The sequence below is a fragment of the Centrocercus urophasianus genome, unplaced genomic scaffold (genome assembly GCF_019232065.1).
Source record: "Centrocercus urophasianus isolate 14NV4802_14NV808 unplaced genomic scaffold, USGS_Curo_1.0 seq_33, whole genome shotgun sequence".
Classification (NCBI taxonomy): domain Eukaryota; kingdom Metazoa; phylum Chordata; class Aves; order Galliformes; family Phasianidae; genus Centrocercus; species Centrocercus urophasianus.
This window is the reverse complement of record NW_024884900.1, coordinates 3,460,406-3,475,307: the sequence shown is the minus strand read 5'-3', so window position 1 is coordinate 3,475,307 and position 14,902 is coordinate 3,460,406. Positions and strand designations below refer to the sequence as shown.

Below are 14,902 nucleotides of genomic sequence, written 5' to 3'. Positions count from 1 at the left end.
AGATGCAAGTGAGCATTAGTTAAGGAGCTGAACAGGCTGGAGAGTCATGGACCATAATAGATGGCAGAGAAGCAATACTAATGGTATGAGAAGCGAGTCTCCCAGATGGAGAGTCTGCAAGGGTCAGAACCAGGTGGCTGAATTCTCACAGGTGAAGTTTTGCATTATTTGATGCTGAAATAGTACTGGCACAAGCTGTGTATAGCAGGGCTCTGAAGCAAATTAGAAAAGATGGCATTAGGATTATGGGGGCAATCAGTATTTTTTATTGAGCATAGCAGGAAGAAAATGAAAGCTGTAAAATGCCAGTGTGGGTAAACATTATTCACATATGTAGAATATGAACTTCTGTCCCCTCTTGAGTACATAGCAATGACCGAGGTTTTATCCTTACCTGCACATCATGAGTTTAAGCTGGTTAAAGAGAAACTAACAAGACTGGAGAATTAAAATGATAGCAGATGTTTTTCCAAACCTGCTCTGTAGCAAACAGCCCAGCACAGAGGAACCTGCTGTAATGCCACTGTGACTGGAAAAGGACAATTGCTGGTATGAGCTGCAGGGAATGGAACCCACCTCCTGGGGATGGCTCTCTTTAGGGATACTGCTGCCCAACCCCCTTTGAAGGAACCTGCAGAAATTTGAATTTCTACTTATAATTTCCTTCCCTGGAGGGCAGTAACAGTGAAAGCAGTGCACACAGTCTATTCCTATTTGTAATGCAGCTACTGGTGTTTGGTTCCCACAACCCAGTATGTCTGAATAGCACAGCAATAATATCATGTGCATAGCTTAGCCCTTGAGAGTAGTTGTACTGCTGAGACCCTGGAGAGCCATTCAGGGATGGAAGAGTTCATTTGAAGCTTTGCAAAGGGACTCATAATACCAGTAATAAAGAACACGCTGCTCCATGTTCCAGGTTCTCCCCTTCACCTGGGATTAAGACAGTGCTTTCTGAGCAATTAAATGAGGGTCTGAAAAGTCATGCGTAATGGACATTAAGTTACTGTGTTCTGAAGGTGTTTAGCAGCAGGTTTATGTCTTGCTTTTGCAAGTGCACAAACAGGATCCAAAGGAAGTGACGTTTCTGTATACTGGTGCCCAGACTCTGAAGGAAGGTGGCATTCAGTGTGTCACCATCCCTCCAAGGGCAGGACCCTCCCGTGCTGGGCACATCCCAAGAAATTCTTTTTGTAATGGAGGAGCACAACAGGGGCTGTGGTAAAGATACTTGGAATCAAACAGGTTTTGAGCACAAATTCACTCTTTGCTATGCTGAGACAGTTAGACAGGAAGGCTGTGGTACTTCCTCCACATTGCCTGACCTGATTTTTGGTGTGTATCCTGCAGGTTTCACTGTGTCACAACTAAGGCACCTTTTTACTCATTAGAGGCTGCATGGGTCTGTCTGTGAAAGGAGAATGGGAATTAGAGGCAAAGGATGGCTCTAAGGTCTCATGGGACTTGGAACATAATGGGCTTCTCTATTCAGGATGGCTGTGTTGCATTAATTCAAGCCTCCTCAGTCTGTTCAGTTGGAACTCAAATGTCCCATTTTTGCATAAAGCTGAGCAGCTTTGATCTGTGGTGTGAGAGCGAATTTCCGTGCCCTGTCAGAGTTTGGCAAGGAGCAGAATCACTTCTCCTTATTGTTCCTGTGAAGTGTTGATGGAGAGCAAACTTCTGAGTTACACTCCTGGAGCAGACATTTAGCACGGCTGTGTTGTTAGGGGCAAGAAGCTGTGAAGGCTTTGCCCAGGAAGCGCTGGCTGTGAATGAGGCAATCTTGAGTTGTTTGAATTGCAAACGGCATCACTGCCTGTCCTGCTTCACCCTGGGCTTTCCACTGCTGGTGTTGGCCTGGAAACAAAACGACACTTCCTACGGATTTCTCTGGGGAAGTTGCTGTACCCTCAGCACAAGTGAGGCAACCCGCACCCTGCCAGCCCTGTGTGGCTTCATGCACTTCTGGAGAAGCTGCAGCTTTCACTTAGGACTACTGCTGAGAAGGGTGCTTGGCTTTGCATCATACAAGGTGCTTAATAAGTAAAATCAGAGATAAATTAAAACATTCTTTAAAATGCTGTCCTCACTGCTTGGCCCTCTGCTCAGCCAAAATCCTGCCTTTTTAACTTCTCTGCTCTTAATAGTTTATTTTTATTTTTCAGTTTTGTGGTCACTTTTTTGTTTTCTAATGAAAAGTGTAAGATACAACTCACCATTTATAAAGAACTCACACACCTGCATTGTTGCAGGATGCAGGTAATTTAGGCACTGGTTTTACATTCCAGAATAATTTACGTTTATTATCTGGCAGTGACCCCAGATCTTGGAAAACCTAGGGTTGTTGATCTGCAGTTTACAATCTTGCCATAATTTTTTGTTTCATCTCTCAAGTGCTTTGCAGACTTACTGAGGTCTCCAGCATGGAAATAGTTTTCTCTGGAGATTTGCTCTATGCTTTACGCTTTCCCTTCTCTTCAGGAAAAACACCCACAGCCATACAGGGCAAACCTCACCTTGCACCATGCACCTCCATAACTTCAGAGCTCGTCTGGATCTTTGGCACACTAATACTCAGTGCAGAGATGCAGGCAATGAATATTCGGGGCAGAGCGACGCTTCACCTGCTGCACACCATATTGCCCTCAGAAATGGAGTTTCCTTCACCCAGCTCGTGCAGGCAGCATGCAGCTCACACTGCCAGTGGAAGCACCACTTTGAAGAGGACTTTTGCACCAGCTGCGTGGTTTGCAGGTTATATTATGCCTTGGGAATCCTTCCTTGGAGCCAAGATCGGGACAAGCTGTGTCTTGTCCTGCAGAGCAGTTCAGAAGTGCCAGTGGAGACTTGAGAAGCAGTGGGGCCTCAATTCAGAAGGCTGTGCCAGTTCTCCCGGGCTGATGGCAAGCAGTCAGACACAGCCTCACAGAACCATTAAGGTTCAAAACGACCTCTAGGACCATCTAGTCCAAGCATCTGCCTAACACCAGTTTTGCCCTCTAGACCATGTCCATAGGTACCGCATCTCCACGGATCTGTCACTGGTCATTCTCCCTGGCCAATGCAAGCAGTTCAAAGAGATTAGGAACATTTCTCCCCAGGAGGTGCGTGTGTGTTTGGAGGTCTGTGCTGGAGGCTGGAGGGAGAAAGAACCTCTGGGCCTCCTTGGTCATCAAACTTGCATGCTCAGCAAGGAGCAAGAGGCTGCGTGCTGCCATCCAGGGACTGCTCAGGCAGCAGGTGTGGTGCTGTCTACAGGCCCGAGGGCTCACTAAGCCACGTGGCAGGGCTGAGAGCCCTGAAGGTGTCAAAACAGAGACAGCCAGGGCAGCCCTCAACTTGAGCCTTGCACAAAAGATCACAGCGGCCGCAGGAAGCTGCCTCCAGCATGGCGGCTCTGCTCCCCTGGGAGCACAGCGACAGAGGAACAGCACGTACGAGCTGCAAGCCTCTGCCAAGCCGTAGCCCAGCAGGCTGCTGGGGTTGTCTCCCACTGTATCACACTCAGCACGTGTTTAAAGCTGCTTCCCTCTGAACAAAGGAGCTCGAGTTGTGCTGGCACTTGAAAGGAGCAGCTCACCACTGGTGTCGCTTCCTATGGGAGCACTGAGCAGCAAGTCCCTGGAGTTGAATAAATCCAGGAAAGTAATGGTGGTGATGATTTACTTGACACTCAGTGGCATCTTTGTGCCAAACAGTGCTCTGCTCTTAATGTGCTCCAGCTCTTGGATAGATTCTGTAGCCTGTGGGCTGCCTTAGAATCACAGAGTATCCTGAGTTGGAAGGAACCCATAAGGATTGCTTATGGACTCCTGTATACAAACGCACACTGCACACATTTTCATCTAAGGACCATCATCCTCACAGCCACAGGAATGAGTTTCACAGCGCCTGCTCAGCTGGTTGCTTTACAAGGCCAGCATGCTCTAGTGGTGTTTGGTGGTAGATTCTATGGTGCTATACTTCTTAAAACAGGGTTCAAAGAATGCGGCCAGAGGGCACGGGCTGGGAGCTGCATATCTCTGGCTGGGAAGCGGCTCATCCTGCTCTCCTGCCTGCAGGTTTAACTGCATTTGTATAGCAGAGCTCAGCACGCTTCTCTTTGGCCACGCTTGCAGCAAAGTTGTGTTCGGAGTGAGTTCAGCTGCATCAGTTAATGCCAAAAGAAACCACCGGGCCTTGGCAGAGGTTTCTGTGCATTGCAGGGCCATGAATCTCAGCATAATGCAAAATCCACAATGTTCAAAGTGCTTTGCTACCTGCCTTGCAGACCTCCTTGTCAGGAACAGCCCATTCATCACGGTCTGCAACGGACTGCTGCTCTGTTCACATCTGACTTGGTAAACCAAAATTTCCATGGGATCAGCCTGTAAGAAGTGCTTCCATGGTCACCACAGCAGATTCTTCCCTAATGACACGCAAAGAAGTCCCTTTCCCTTGCACTGAAGTGCTGTAAAGCAGCAACAGGCTTCTGTTGGCACATAGTATAGAGCTAGGAAAATAGCATGTAAAAACCCTGATGTAGATCCATTGCTTTGGGGTAAAAAGTGCTTTTCCCCAACTGTTAACCTTTGTTTACATGATTATACCAGCCTCCCCACGAGCGGAGCTCCGCTTATCCCCAAATAATAAATAAACCAAACCGGTGCAGGCAGGTTCAGGACCCAGGCAGGGCTGGGGAGGACCTGAAGCACATGGGATAATTTCTATTCCCTCCACAAAATAAGCATTTAAATAGTATTTTTTCCCATGTGTTTTTCTTTTGCTTCAGCTTTGGATCCCCAGAAAGCTTTCCTTCCCACAGGTTTTTCTTCCAGAGTTTGTTTTAAAAAAGCAACTGCAGTTTCTTTTACTTTCTGTTTGCAATGGCCAGACCTGAGGTCGAACATCAGTGCAGTTTTGTGGCATCCAGTAGTGCTCAGCCAACAGGCAGGAGGTAACGATCCCAGCAATTCTCTTTGCTCAGCCCCAGCTCTGGCTGCGTTTTGATGGCAAACACAGCATACAGAGCAATGGAAAGGTGTTATTGGATAGGTGCTGTATTTCAGCCCCCCTGCTGCAAGCAGCCCCTTTGCTTTGGCGATTCCCTCAGGTTTTGGTGCATTCCGCGCTCTGTAGCCCCACACTCAGCCTCTCCAGCCCTGTGAGTAACACTCAGCTTTGGTAACCGTTATGTTTTGCCACTTCTTACGTCAGGGAACGTTACGTTGTGTGATAACCGTCCGCAGACGAAGTGCTGTCATGATTTATGAAATAGTTCTCTTTTTTTTTTTTTTTTTTTTTCCCAGCTCATCGCGGGGATTTTTCTCCGTGTGGCAACATCGCACGGCGGTGTCCCAACGCTCTTAGCAATACGGTGCGGGAGAAGCGCGGTGCTGAACGCCGCGGGGAACTTTCTGCTCGGGGCACCTGCGGGGCGGGCGGGGGCAGCGGCCGGGCGGAGCGGCGCGGCGCGGAGAGGAGAGGAGAGGTGCGGGGGTGCCGGCCCGGGCCCGCCCGCCTCGGCCAATCGTGGCCGCTCCGCACACTCCCCGCCCCGCTCCGTTCGCCCCATGTGCAGAAATAGCCGCGGCGGCGGTTTCCGCAGGGAGCGGGGCGAGCGGGCGGCGGCGGAGCATCCCCGGGCGGAGCGGAGGGACCGTCCCGTCCCGTCCCTTCCCGTCCCGATCCATCCCGTCCCGACCGGCCCCGATGGCCCCGCGGCGGCCGGGCCCCGCGGTGGAGGGCGGGCGGTGATCGCTGCCGGCGAAGCTCGGATGCCCCCCGGGGGACGGGGGCTGCGGGCAGCGGGGGGCCGAGGCGCGGGGCTCGGCGCGCCCCTGCGGCCCCCCACGGCCCCATCGGTGGGGCCGGACATGGGAATTGGGCTCCGGGAGCCGCTGCCCCGTGGCCTGCCGGTACCTGTGGCGGAAAGTCCCTTCTGCTTGTGAACCTTTCGAGCTCCTCGCCCTGGGCTCTCGCCATGAACACTATGAAAACCACCTACATCGTGCTGGAACTCATCATCGCCGTGCTGTCCATCGCTGGCAACGTCCTGGTGTGCTGGGCCGTGGCCATCAACAGCACCTTGAAGAACGCGACCAACTATTTCCTGGTGTCTCTGGCGGTGGCTGATATCGCCGTGGGTTTGCTGGCAATCCCCTTTGCCATCACCATCAGCATCGGTTTCCAGGTGGATTTTCACAGCTGCCTCTTCTTCGCCTGCTTCGTGCTGGTGCTGACCCAAAGCTCCATCTTCAGCCTGCTGGCGGTGGCCATCGACCGGTACCTGGCCATCAAGATCCCCCTGAGGTAAGAGTCCTCACACCTTGCAGCTGCCCCATCCCACCTGACTCGTGGGAACTTCCTCTCTCTCACAATACCGTGTGGTCTGCCGCCCAAAGGTGATGATAGTGAAAGTGTCAGTGATTTGCCATCACTTGCTCTGGGATCAGGTTGTCAGCGTCTCATCTCTTAATCAGAGATATAATTGTGGGCTCAGTTTCTGGAAGTTATTTGCCTTGGGTGGGTTGGCAGTGGCTCCACAGCAGTGCGGTAGTGAGGGACAGCTCCAGCTCATCTATGGAGGTATTCGTACAGCCCCCATTCCTGTGCTATCTGGGCTTCTCTGGGTCATTAAGCATAAGAGCAGCTGTGCAGGCTGCTCCCAGCCGGGGTCATGATACCTTCAGCAAGGCTGAAATGGAGCCCTAGGATCTGCTATGACACTGTGCATGCTTCAAGTCGTTAACATGGACTAGAGCTAACGAGGCTTCTTCCAAGTTTTAGAGGGGATGTAATAAACAGAAAGTGCAGTTTGTTGCAGCAAGTGTTGGGTGCTGTAAGTGCGTTTCTGTACTTACACACGAGCCTGTTCCTTCCGAGTATGCACACCAGGAAATATCAGGAGCTGTCAGCTGTGCAGCGTGCTGTGAGGGGAGAGCAGCAGGGGGGTCAGAAACCACTGTGTGGTTTTCAGAAACACGCAGTTCATGTTTTTATCCAAGCGTGGTTTCAAGGCCAGCAATTGGCTTCCTTCTAATTCATTGCAATGCACTGGGAAAGTGTGCGAAATATATTTTACAAGTGCTAAGTGCACCAAAACTCCAGAGTCTGTAACATGACTGACCTGAGTCTACCAGCCTGCTCTCCTGTCTCCACTGTCCCTCCCCCAGAACAGACATCGATGCAGCCCCGTAAGCCCCAGGAGCACTGGGACTGCCAGCAGTGTTGGTATGGTCAGGGCAGCTCCAGCACAGGGACCTCAGCTGAACCACGCCAGCTGCAGCTTTCCTGGGCTCTGCTCACCTCTAGCTCCTCTGCACCACTGATGAATTCATCCTAAAGTGACTTAGAGGACCCCACCCACCCACCCTCTTCTGGCACCTTGCAGCACAGAACTCCCACATGTGGGGCAAATTTTAATTAGTCATCGGGCAGACAATAAAACTGGGTGATGGAATTGCATGTATCCTGAGTGGCTGTGTGTCACCAGAGTGTGGAAATTCCATAGGATACGGAGTGTTGTACGGGGGCAGCAGGGCTCAGCTCTGGCTCTGGCTGCTGAGCTCCCAGCCTCCAGCACAGGACTCTGTCTGTCTGGGCAATGCTTCGGCACCTGATCCACCTGTTGGCACTGAGGCTCTTGGAGTGGGCTTTGACAGCACAGAGCCCCTCCGGGTAGGGTGAAAGCAGTAAAACCCCATTACAAGGATGGGAACAGGGCAGTGCCTCAGCAGCAGCAGTTTTAGAGACTGTGCTGAAAGGCTGTGTTTGTGCAGCACAGGTTGGTGCCCAGCTGCAGCCTGCATCACCTGAGCTCAGCACCCCGCATTCCCTCTGGTAACCTGTGCGGGGATGCTGAGGACGGAGCCTGACGCATAATTCAGTATTATTTAAGGGATGTTTCAGCCCACAGAGGCCAGGCAGGGCTGCGGGCAGGGCTGTGCGTTGCAGCCAAGCTTGTAATGGATTTTTCAGTTCTTTGGCTGAACCGAGAAATCCCATGGGAGAAGAGGCAAATTACTTCAGTCTGACTGAAGCAGCAGTGGCTGGGGGTGGCAGAGAAACATAGGGTCCCAACCGACTGTGCAGATCGCATTTGGGCTGCTTGGCCCTTCTGCTGCTGCTTTCTGAAATGGAGGCACATAGGAAGGAGCTGATGGGCCCCCACCTAGAGTGCAGCAAAACAACTGTTTTGTTGAATCTCATACTGGTTCTTTGGAACCCTCCCTCGTCTGGCTAAAAATATTTGCTTAATTTGGCCACAAAGTCATGAATTCTTTCTGTCCCTTGAAACTCTATTTTTTATTTGTTTGTTTCACAAATTTACTATTTCCTGAGGAGCCCCCCTGCACCATTCCTGCATGTGTGGCCACAGCCCTGAGCCCCTTCCCAGCTCCTTTCTCCCCAGGACACACAGCTTTTGGCTGCCCCTTGTCCTGCTGTCCCTATGCCCATCAGTGCTGCCCTGCAGTGCCTCTAAGTCTCCTGCCCATCCCATTGGTGACCAGCACTATTACTGCTGGTTTATAACCTCAGCACGCAGCAGGCCAGAAGTGTGCCCAGTGCAGGGGGGAAATAGCAGCTATTTTTAGGTGTGAGCAGTCTGATTTCCTAAAATATGTCCCAATTTTTTCTATTTTTCCTGCACCTCAGGGGTCATTTCCCTCCCTGGCAAAAACCAAAATCCCGACAGGATGTGAATTGTCCCCAGGACCTCTGCACTTCTGGAGCAGCTGTGGGGGCAGCAGGGATGTCAGGGAGCACACAGCTGCTTCCAGGCTGTGGTTTGGGGCATGGAGCTGGGCTGAGCCAGGAAAAGGAGCCTTGGGATTGTCCAGGGCTTCTTTCAGCTCAGGTCAGCTCAATCTGTTATAAAAACCCCAATATTGTGTTAATTTTTGTGCTGTCTCTCAGGGCCGTGCTGCCCTGACCCTGATGGCAGTCACTCTGCAGTGGGATGTGAGGCTCCAGCGGAGCTTCATGCAGGGTCAGTGCTGCCAGCTGTGCCGTCCCCATCTGCTCCCAGAGCCTGCCGAAGGCCGGCGGGGCTCAGGGAATTTGCACGCGCCAAAGAGCGGATTATCCCCCTGTAATCCCACTGATGACTTCGGGCCTGCCATGAGCCACAAATAACCCACATCCTGCGTTGTGTTCCTGGGGTGTGGCTGCGCCCTGTGAGCACCGTCTGGTGCTGGGAAAGCAATCAGGTGCTGAGGAGCAGGGGAGCTGCTGTACCCCCGTTCTGCAGGGGACAAGGGACAGCGATGGCCACATCCTCACCCTGCGCTGCTGAGGGCCCTGGTGCCTGCTGTGCTACACAAGAAGTGATCTCACTGCCACCCACCACCTTGCCCTTATCCGCTATCTGCGTGCACAGGGCTCCCATGCGTGGGAGGGGTTGCACCAGTGCCCTATACACGGGTTTGCACTGACACAGCCGCAGCTCCTATCTCCCTTCTGCACCACAAGGCGTGCCTGGGGGCTGGGAATGAGAGAAATCCTCATCCCCAGGCATGGAGGGGCTGATAGCAACACCCCCAAGATGGCTGGGAGGGTGCTGAAGCCGGGCTCAAGGATGCTGCAATGCCAACTGCCACCCATAGGCACACAGTCGGCACAGCGCTCACTGTTGGCTGCCCTCACTGTGCCCCCCAGCCCCATATACCCGGCAGGAAGGCCGAGAGCATGAGCGGGGGATGCTGCTGCCTTCCCATGTGCACAATAGGGACAGATGCAGGAGGAAGTGATTTGTCTGCCACTGGATGCGGACACGCGCAGATGTCCGGCTTCCTCGGCCGATGCTGTAACGCCGATCAGATTTCTCATTCTCGCCGCCAACTCCTTCCTGGTTGGACAGCACTGCTTTCTCCTTTCCTTTTTTTCTTTCTTCCCTCTAAAGTGCAATTTATGATTCATTTAAGATGTCCTGCCAGGGTGTGCTGTTCGGTGTGTGATCTCAAGCAGCACAACAGCACTGGTGCTGAAAAAAAAAGGGAGTGTGATGCAAAGTACAGCTGCAAGTGGATGACAGGGACACAATGCTTGGCAGCCAGAAGGCCCTCACCCTTGTGAATGGAGGTGTCTGTGTGTTTTTCTTCACACTTAAAATAGAAACATGTAAATTATCACCACGTGTTTGTATTAGAGCACCTGCAGAGGATGAGTTCTGTGGCTCCCAGCTGCTTGTGTCCCTGCAGCCGGCACTGGGCACAGGCAGATGGGGAGGATGCAGCACAGCACTGCAGGCATGGCCCCAACCAGGGACCCAAAGGGTAGGACAGGGGCTGGGATGCTCCTGGCTCTGCTTTGCAGCAGGCACTGATGTCCCTGTCGGGCTGCTTGGAGCAGCAGCCCCATGGCACTCTGTCATTAGAGGAATTCCTCCTGATTAGAAAGGTAATGCTGCAACGTCAGCAGTGTGTTCTGTACACAAGAGGAGCATTTAAACACTCAATAGCTCCATGTGGCTTTCACACCTCTGGTGTCAGTACAACTATTTGAGAACAGGTACCAGTGATGAGGTGGCACTGGTGCTCCTCCAGTGTGCAATGGGCAGCAGCAGGCGGGAGCTGAGTATTTAGCAGTCTGACACTGATAAGGCCAGGAAAGAGACTGTGCCTGCCTGTGTGAAGGGAACTAATGCATTGCTGGGTTATTTAATCTCAATAAATCATTTTAAAATATTCAACTGTTATTTACATTAAAGCAGCACTTGATGCCTTTTGGCAGAAGCATAGAGGAGATTCAATATTTGTTGTCCATTAATTGAGCAGACTTCAGCGAGTAAATTTACTTTAATTGTTTCTTGCCTAATAATATTAAGCCTAAAAGAGCAAAGGAGGGATTTAGCGGTGCGTTCAGAGCTGTGGAAATGCGTCGGCTCCCCACTGCCTGCTCACGCTGTGTGTGCATGGGGATGAGCTCGGCCTTGCAGTTGCCATTGCCATTGCTGCTGTTGCCATTGGTGGCTTGAGGCTCTGACCTTGCCAAGATTTCTGGGGTTTTGCTTCTAATCAAACCAAGTTTCAGAGCAGGTTGAGCTCCTGAAAGCAGGCACAGGGCTTTGAAAAAAAAGGGCTGGGCCTCACAGCTGCCCCCTCTGATAACTTCTCAGCTGAAGCAGTGCTGGATAATGAGGAGAGGAAGGTGCAGGGCACCCAGACCTGCCCTGAGAGCTCCATTGGTGTGTGTGCAGCCGTGCAGGGCTGCTGCCTGCGGCCGTGGCTCCCAGCAGGGGATGGCCGCGTGCGCACGGAGGCGACGGCAGCGTGATTCAGATGCACAGCTGTGGGTCTGTGGGAATCCAACCCTCCCCTGCCTCACGGGCCGGAAGAAAATAAGAACAAGCGTTCTTAGGAAAGGAGGAGCAGAGTAATGGAGCCAGAGTAAACAAGCACTGAGAGGAGGGTGTGGGAAGGGGGGACACGTATGTCAGCCAGTGGATGCTAGCTGGCAGTGGACGGGACAATAATGGGTTTCTCATGTTGTCTTTCTGGCACTCACTGAGCTCTTTGTATCCCCAAAAAGAGAACTGAGCAGCGCTTTGATGCTGCTGTCTGTTCTAATTGCACCCAACTTGCCTGCCCTTACTGCTATTCTCACTGCTCTGGGCAACTGGGCTTGGGGGAGCATTTGGCTTTCCTAACTCAGGATTTGGCATAAGGAGAGGTGTAGGGTTAACACATGGCTCTGTGCCCCTCAGTACCACACCAGCTTGACCCTGTGCCATGGCTGAAATTTTTTGTAACTCATGAGAACCTGAGGAAAGCATTTGCTCAGAAATTCAGCTTTATGCAACCACACAGGAGCAGCCCTGGTGGCCGGGGGAAGCTGTCCACATTGATGGGAGGGCAGGCGGAGGGAGAAGAGCCCAGTGTTCCTGGCTCCCTGCTCCATGCCTGGATGCAAGTCTCGGAATAGAGACACAACCCCTGGCTTCTAAATCTGAGCAATCCATCATTAGCAGATGCTGGCTCGGAGCAGTCTCCCAGGGCGTTTGTTATCCAGCCACAACAGACTTGCGTGGGCTGCAGCCTGGCATGTGTAAGCCAGCTATCGCCCTGTTTGGGAAGCTAATAGGATCCGTGGTTTCCAGAGACACGGATGCTTCCCACGTTACTGTACGAGGTAGCACAGGGACAGACATCACACTACTGCACTGTGGCAATCTCCAGTCAGCCAGCATTGCTGCAGGCCTAAGAACAGCCCAAACTGAAGCAAGCTGCCCGTTGTACAGAGGCTATAAGACCATGTGGTGATGTTGGTTAGGTTTTAGCTGCCCAGTACAGCGTGCAAGTGAGAGCCAGCAGCAGCTCAGCCCTGCAGGTCAGGTAGCCCAGCAGCATGCTGGAGCATGCCTGTGCTGGGAGCCAGGTGCTGGCTGCAGTGCTTTGTGCCCTCCTGGTGGGTTAGGCTCACACAATGACAAAGCCTTGTTCAGAACTCTCAGTCCTTACCTCCAGCTGAAGGCAGTGCTGGGCACCCCTCAGGAACAGTACGTGACTCAGCTCCCCAGATCCCCTTGTGGGCATAGAGGTGAGATTTTGTACCCTGGGGCCATCACAGAGGTGAGGTTCCTGTGGGTACACGTGGGGCTTTTGTGGCCTCCACCAAAATGCTAATGACTTGAACTGCAGGGAAGTCACGAGCACTCCTTTAGTTAATGGCTCTGTCCTGGTTCTGATGCTGCAGGTACAACAGCCTGGTGACCGGCAAGCGGGCGCGAGGACTCATCGCTGTGCTGTGGCTCCTGTCCTTTGTGATCGGGCTGACCCCGCTGATGGGCTGGAACAAAGCCATGAGCGGTTGTCCCAACTCCACCAACGAGACAGGGGCTGACAGCGGGGCAGGGCACCACGGCTGCTTCATCTCGTGTCTCTTTGAGAATGTGGTGACTATGAGCTACATGGTGTACTTCAACTTCTTCGGCTGCGTGCTGCTTCCGCTCATCATCATGCTGGGAATCTACATCAAGATCTTCATGGTAGCCTGCAAGCAGCTGCATCAAATTGAGCTGATGGGCAACTCCAGGACCACTCTGCAGAAGGAGGTCCATGCAGCCAAGTCTCTGGCCATCATCGTAGGACTTTTTGCCTTCTGTTGGCTGCCCCTGCATATCTTGAACTGCATCACTCATTTCAACGAGGAGTTCTCCAAGTCCAAGCCAGAGTGGGTGATGTATATGGCCATCATCCTCTCACATGCCAACTCGGTCATCAACCCCATCATCTACGCCTACAGGATCAGGGACTTCCGCTACACCTTCCGCAAGATCATTTCCAAGATCCTCTGCAAGACGGACGACTTCCCCAAGTGCTCCACTGACAACAACCAGCACCTGACCGTCACCAACATGAACGCTCCGGCCGCCTCGGTGACCATATGACCTCGCACGTCCCGCTCCCAGCCTGTCCCCAGCTCTACCCTCCCTGTGCCTATGTGAGCAGATACAGCCGGCTCGATGGGAGCGCTCAGCAGTGACCACTATGCAGTTCCGCAGCTGTATTTTTATGTTTGTAATTTACGTGGTGCCTCCTAGGGGGATAACCTGACCAGGGAGACTGAGTGCAGTTCACCCTCTACTGTTAACCAGGCTGCGTGAGCGCTGGTGACCGTGCTGTGCTTCCTTGCCAGGTCAGGTGCTGACTGTGGAAGTCCCACCTGCTGGGGGTGTTTCCCCAGTTGTGCTGCTCATGTCAAGTCCTCGGATCTTTATTTTAATTAATGTTATTATTTTTTAATGATTGATAGGAGTTATAGTTTAGTGTCTGGGTTTTTTTGGGTTGTTCATACTTGACAGCACTTTGGTAATACTCTAATTATTCCATCAATTGTTTGATGCAGCTAGTATTCTCTGATGGGAAAAAGTCTTAGCCCAGTTGCTGGTGTGAAACCTGATCTGTGTTCCAGGCTCTGAGGGACACGACTGTGCTGACAGCAAACAGATCACACCTGGCCATATTTTTGGCCTCAGAATGAGAGCCCTACTCACTAAAACAGAGAAAGGGCTGCCTGAAGTTTTAGAACAGCAGTTTTATCGCCTTTAAGTCACTTTGTTCTATAGTGCATACTAACTTGTGCAGCTGAACGCATCAGGTTTGATTTCTCGTTATTGAAATGCAGAAGGCAGATATGCCCCAGCCGTCATGGCTGCTCTGCTCTGAAGCCACCGAGGGCCATGGAAACACAGGACCTTTTTTATTTACTTTCAGTTACTTCCAAGTGCTCACCTCGCCCAGAGGCCAGTTTGCTGGAAGTGGTGGATTCAGCTCCTGTAAGGCAGCTGAACCATCAAAGCCAGCCACAAAGCTTGGTGAAGCACCAGTGAGCTCTGACGGGGTCTGTGCAATGCCCACATTTGGCTCATTATCTTGGCATTTCCAAGATGAATCTGAACAGTTAAAGCTAGTCTGAAGGATTTCTTTTTTACTATCTCCATTCAGCTTTGCTGCATCTGCCTTGGTCACGATCCAGCTAACACATGTAGCCACCTCCTGCCATTTAGGCAGGCTTTGGCTCTCCTTTTAGTCCTTCCCTTCACTATTATCTTTGGCTGTGTTCCTTCCTTTAATCATGGCTAGAAACAAGTAGAGTTTCACCTGCACGTCTGGCAGAGTTGCAAAGTGGTTGCAAGCCACATTTATCCTTACAACAAAGCATTCAATCCCTCCCCTCATGCAGGCTGAAAAAGAACCAAACTCTTAACAGCACAGAGCAGAGACAGAGCCAGTCCCAGGACACTGCCTGCGTGTGACAGCACTGCAGAGTGGCACTCACTACTGCTACCTTTCATATGCCACTTACGAGCCAGAAGTCCATAGACAGACAGGTTGTTTCCTTTGTGTGAATGTGCTACCGAGTTATCAGCCATTGATAACTGTGGCCTGGGTCACCACGGCATTGAGGCACACGAAGT

At 52.0% G+C, this 14,902-nt stretch overlaps 1 protein-coding gene across 1 annotated transcript; it reads left to right on the top strand.

Annotated features, from left to right (window-relative positions):
• Nucleotides 1-5,848: 5,848 nt before the first annotated feature.
• Nucleotides 5,849-13,745, top strand: ADORA2B (adenosine A2b receptor). The gene is made up of 2 exons (XM_042830330.1): nucleotides 5,849-6,294; nucleotides 12,679-13,745. The coding sequence occupies exons 1-2, from the start codon at nucleotides 5,966-5,968 to the stop codon at nucleotides 13,370-13,372; spliced, it is 1,023 nt and encodes a 340-aa protein (XP_042686264.1). The 5' UTR covers nucleotides 5,849-5,965; the 3' UTR covers nucleotides 13,373-13,745.
• The last annotated feature ends 1,157 nt before the right edge of the window (nucleotides 13,746-14,902 follow it).

What these genes read in the sequence shown, in the direction of transcription:
- ADORA2B (XM_042830330.1), top strand. Translation starts at nt 5,966, where the DNA reads ATGAACACTATGAAAACCACCTACATCGTGCTGGAACTCATCATCGCC. An exon ending in GCCATCAAGATCCCCCTGAG is followed by an intron (nt 6,295 to 12,678) that starts GTAAGAGTCCTC and finishes CTGATGCTGCAG; the next exon opens with GTACAACAGCCTGGTGACCG.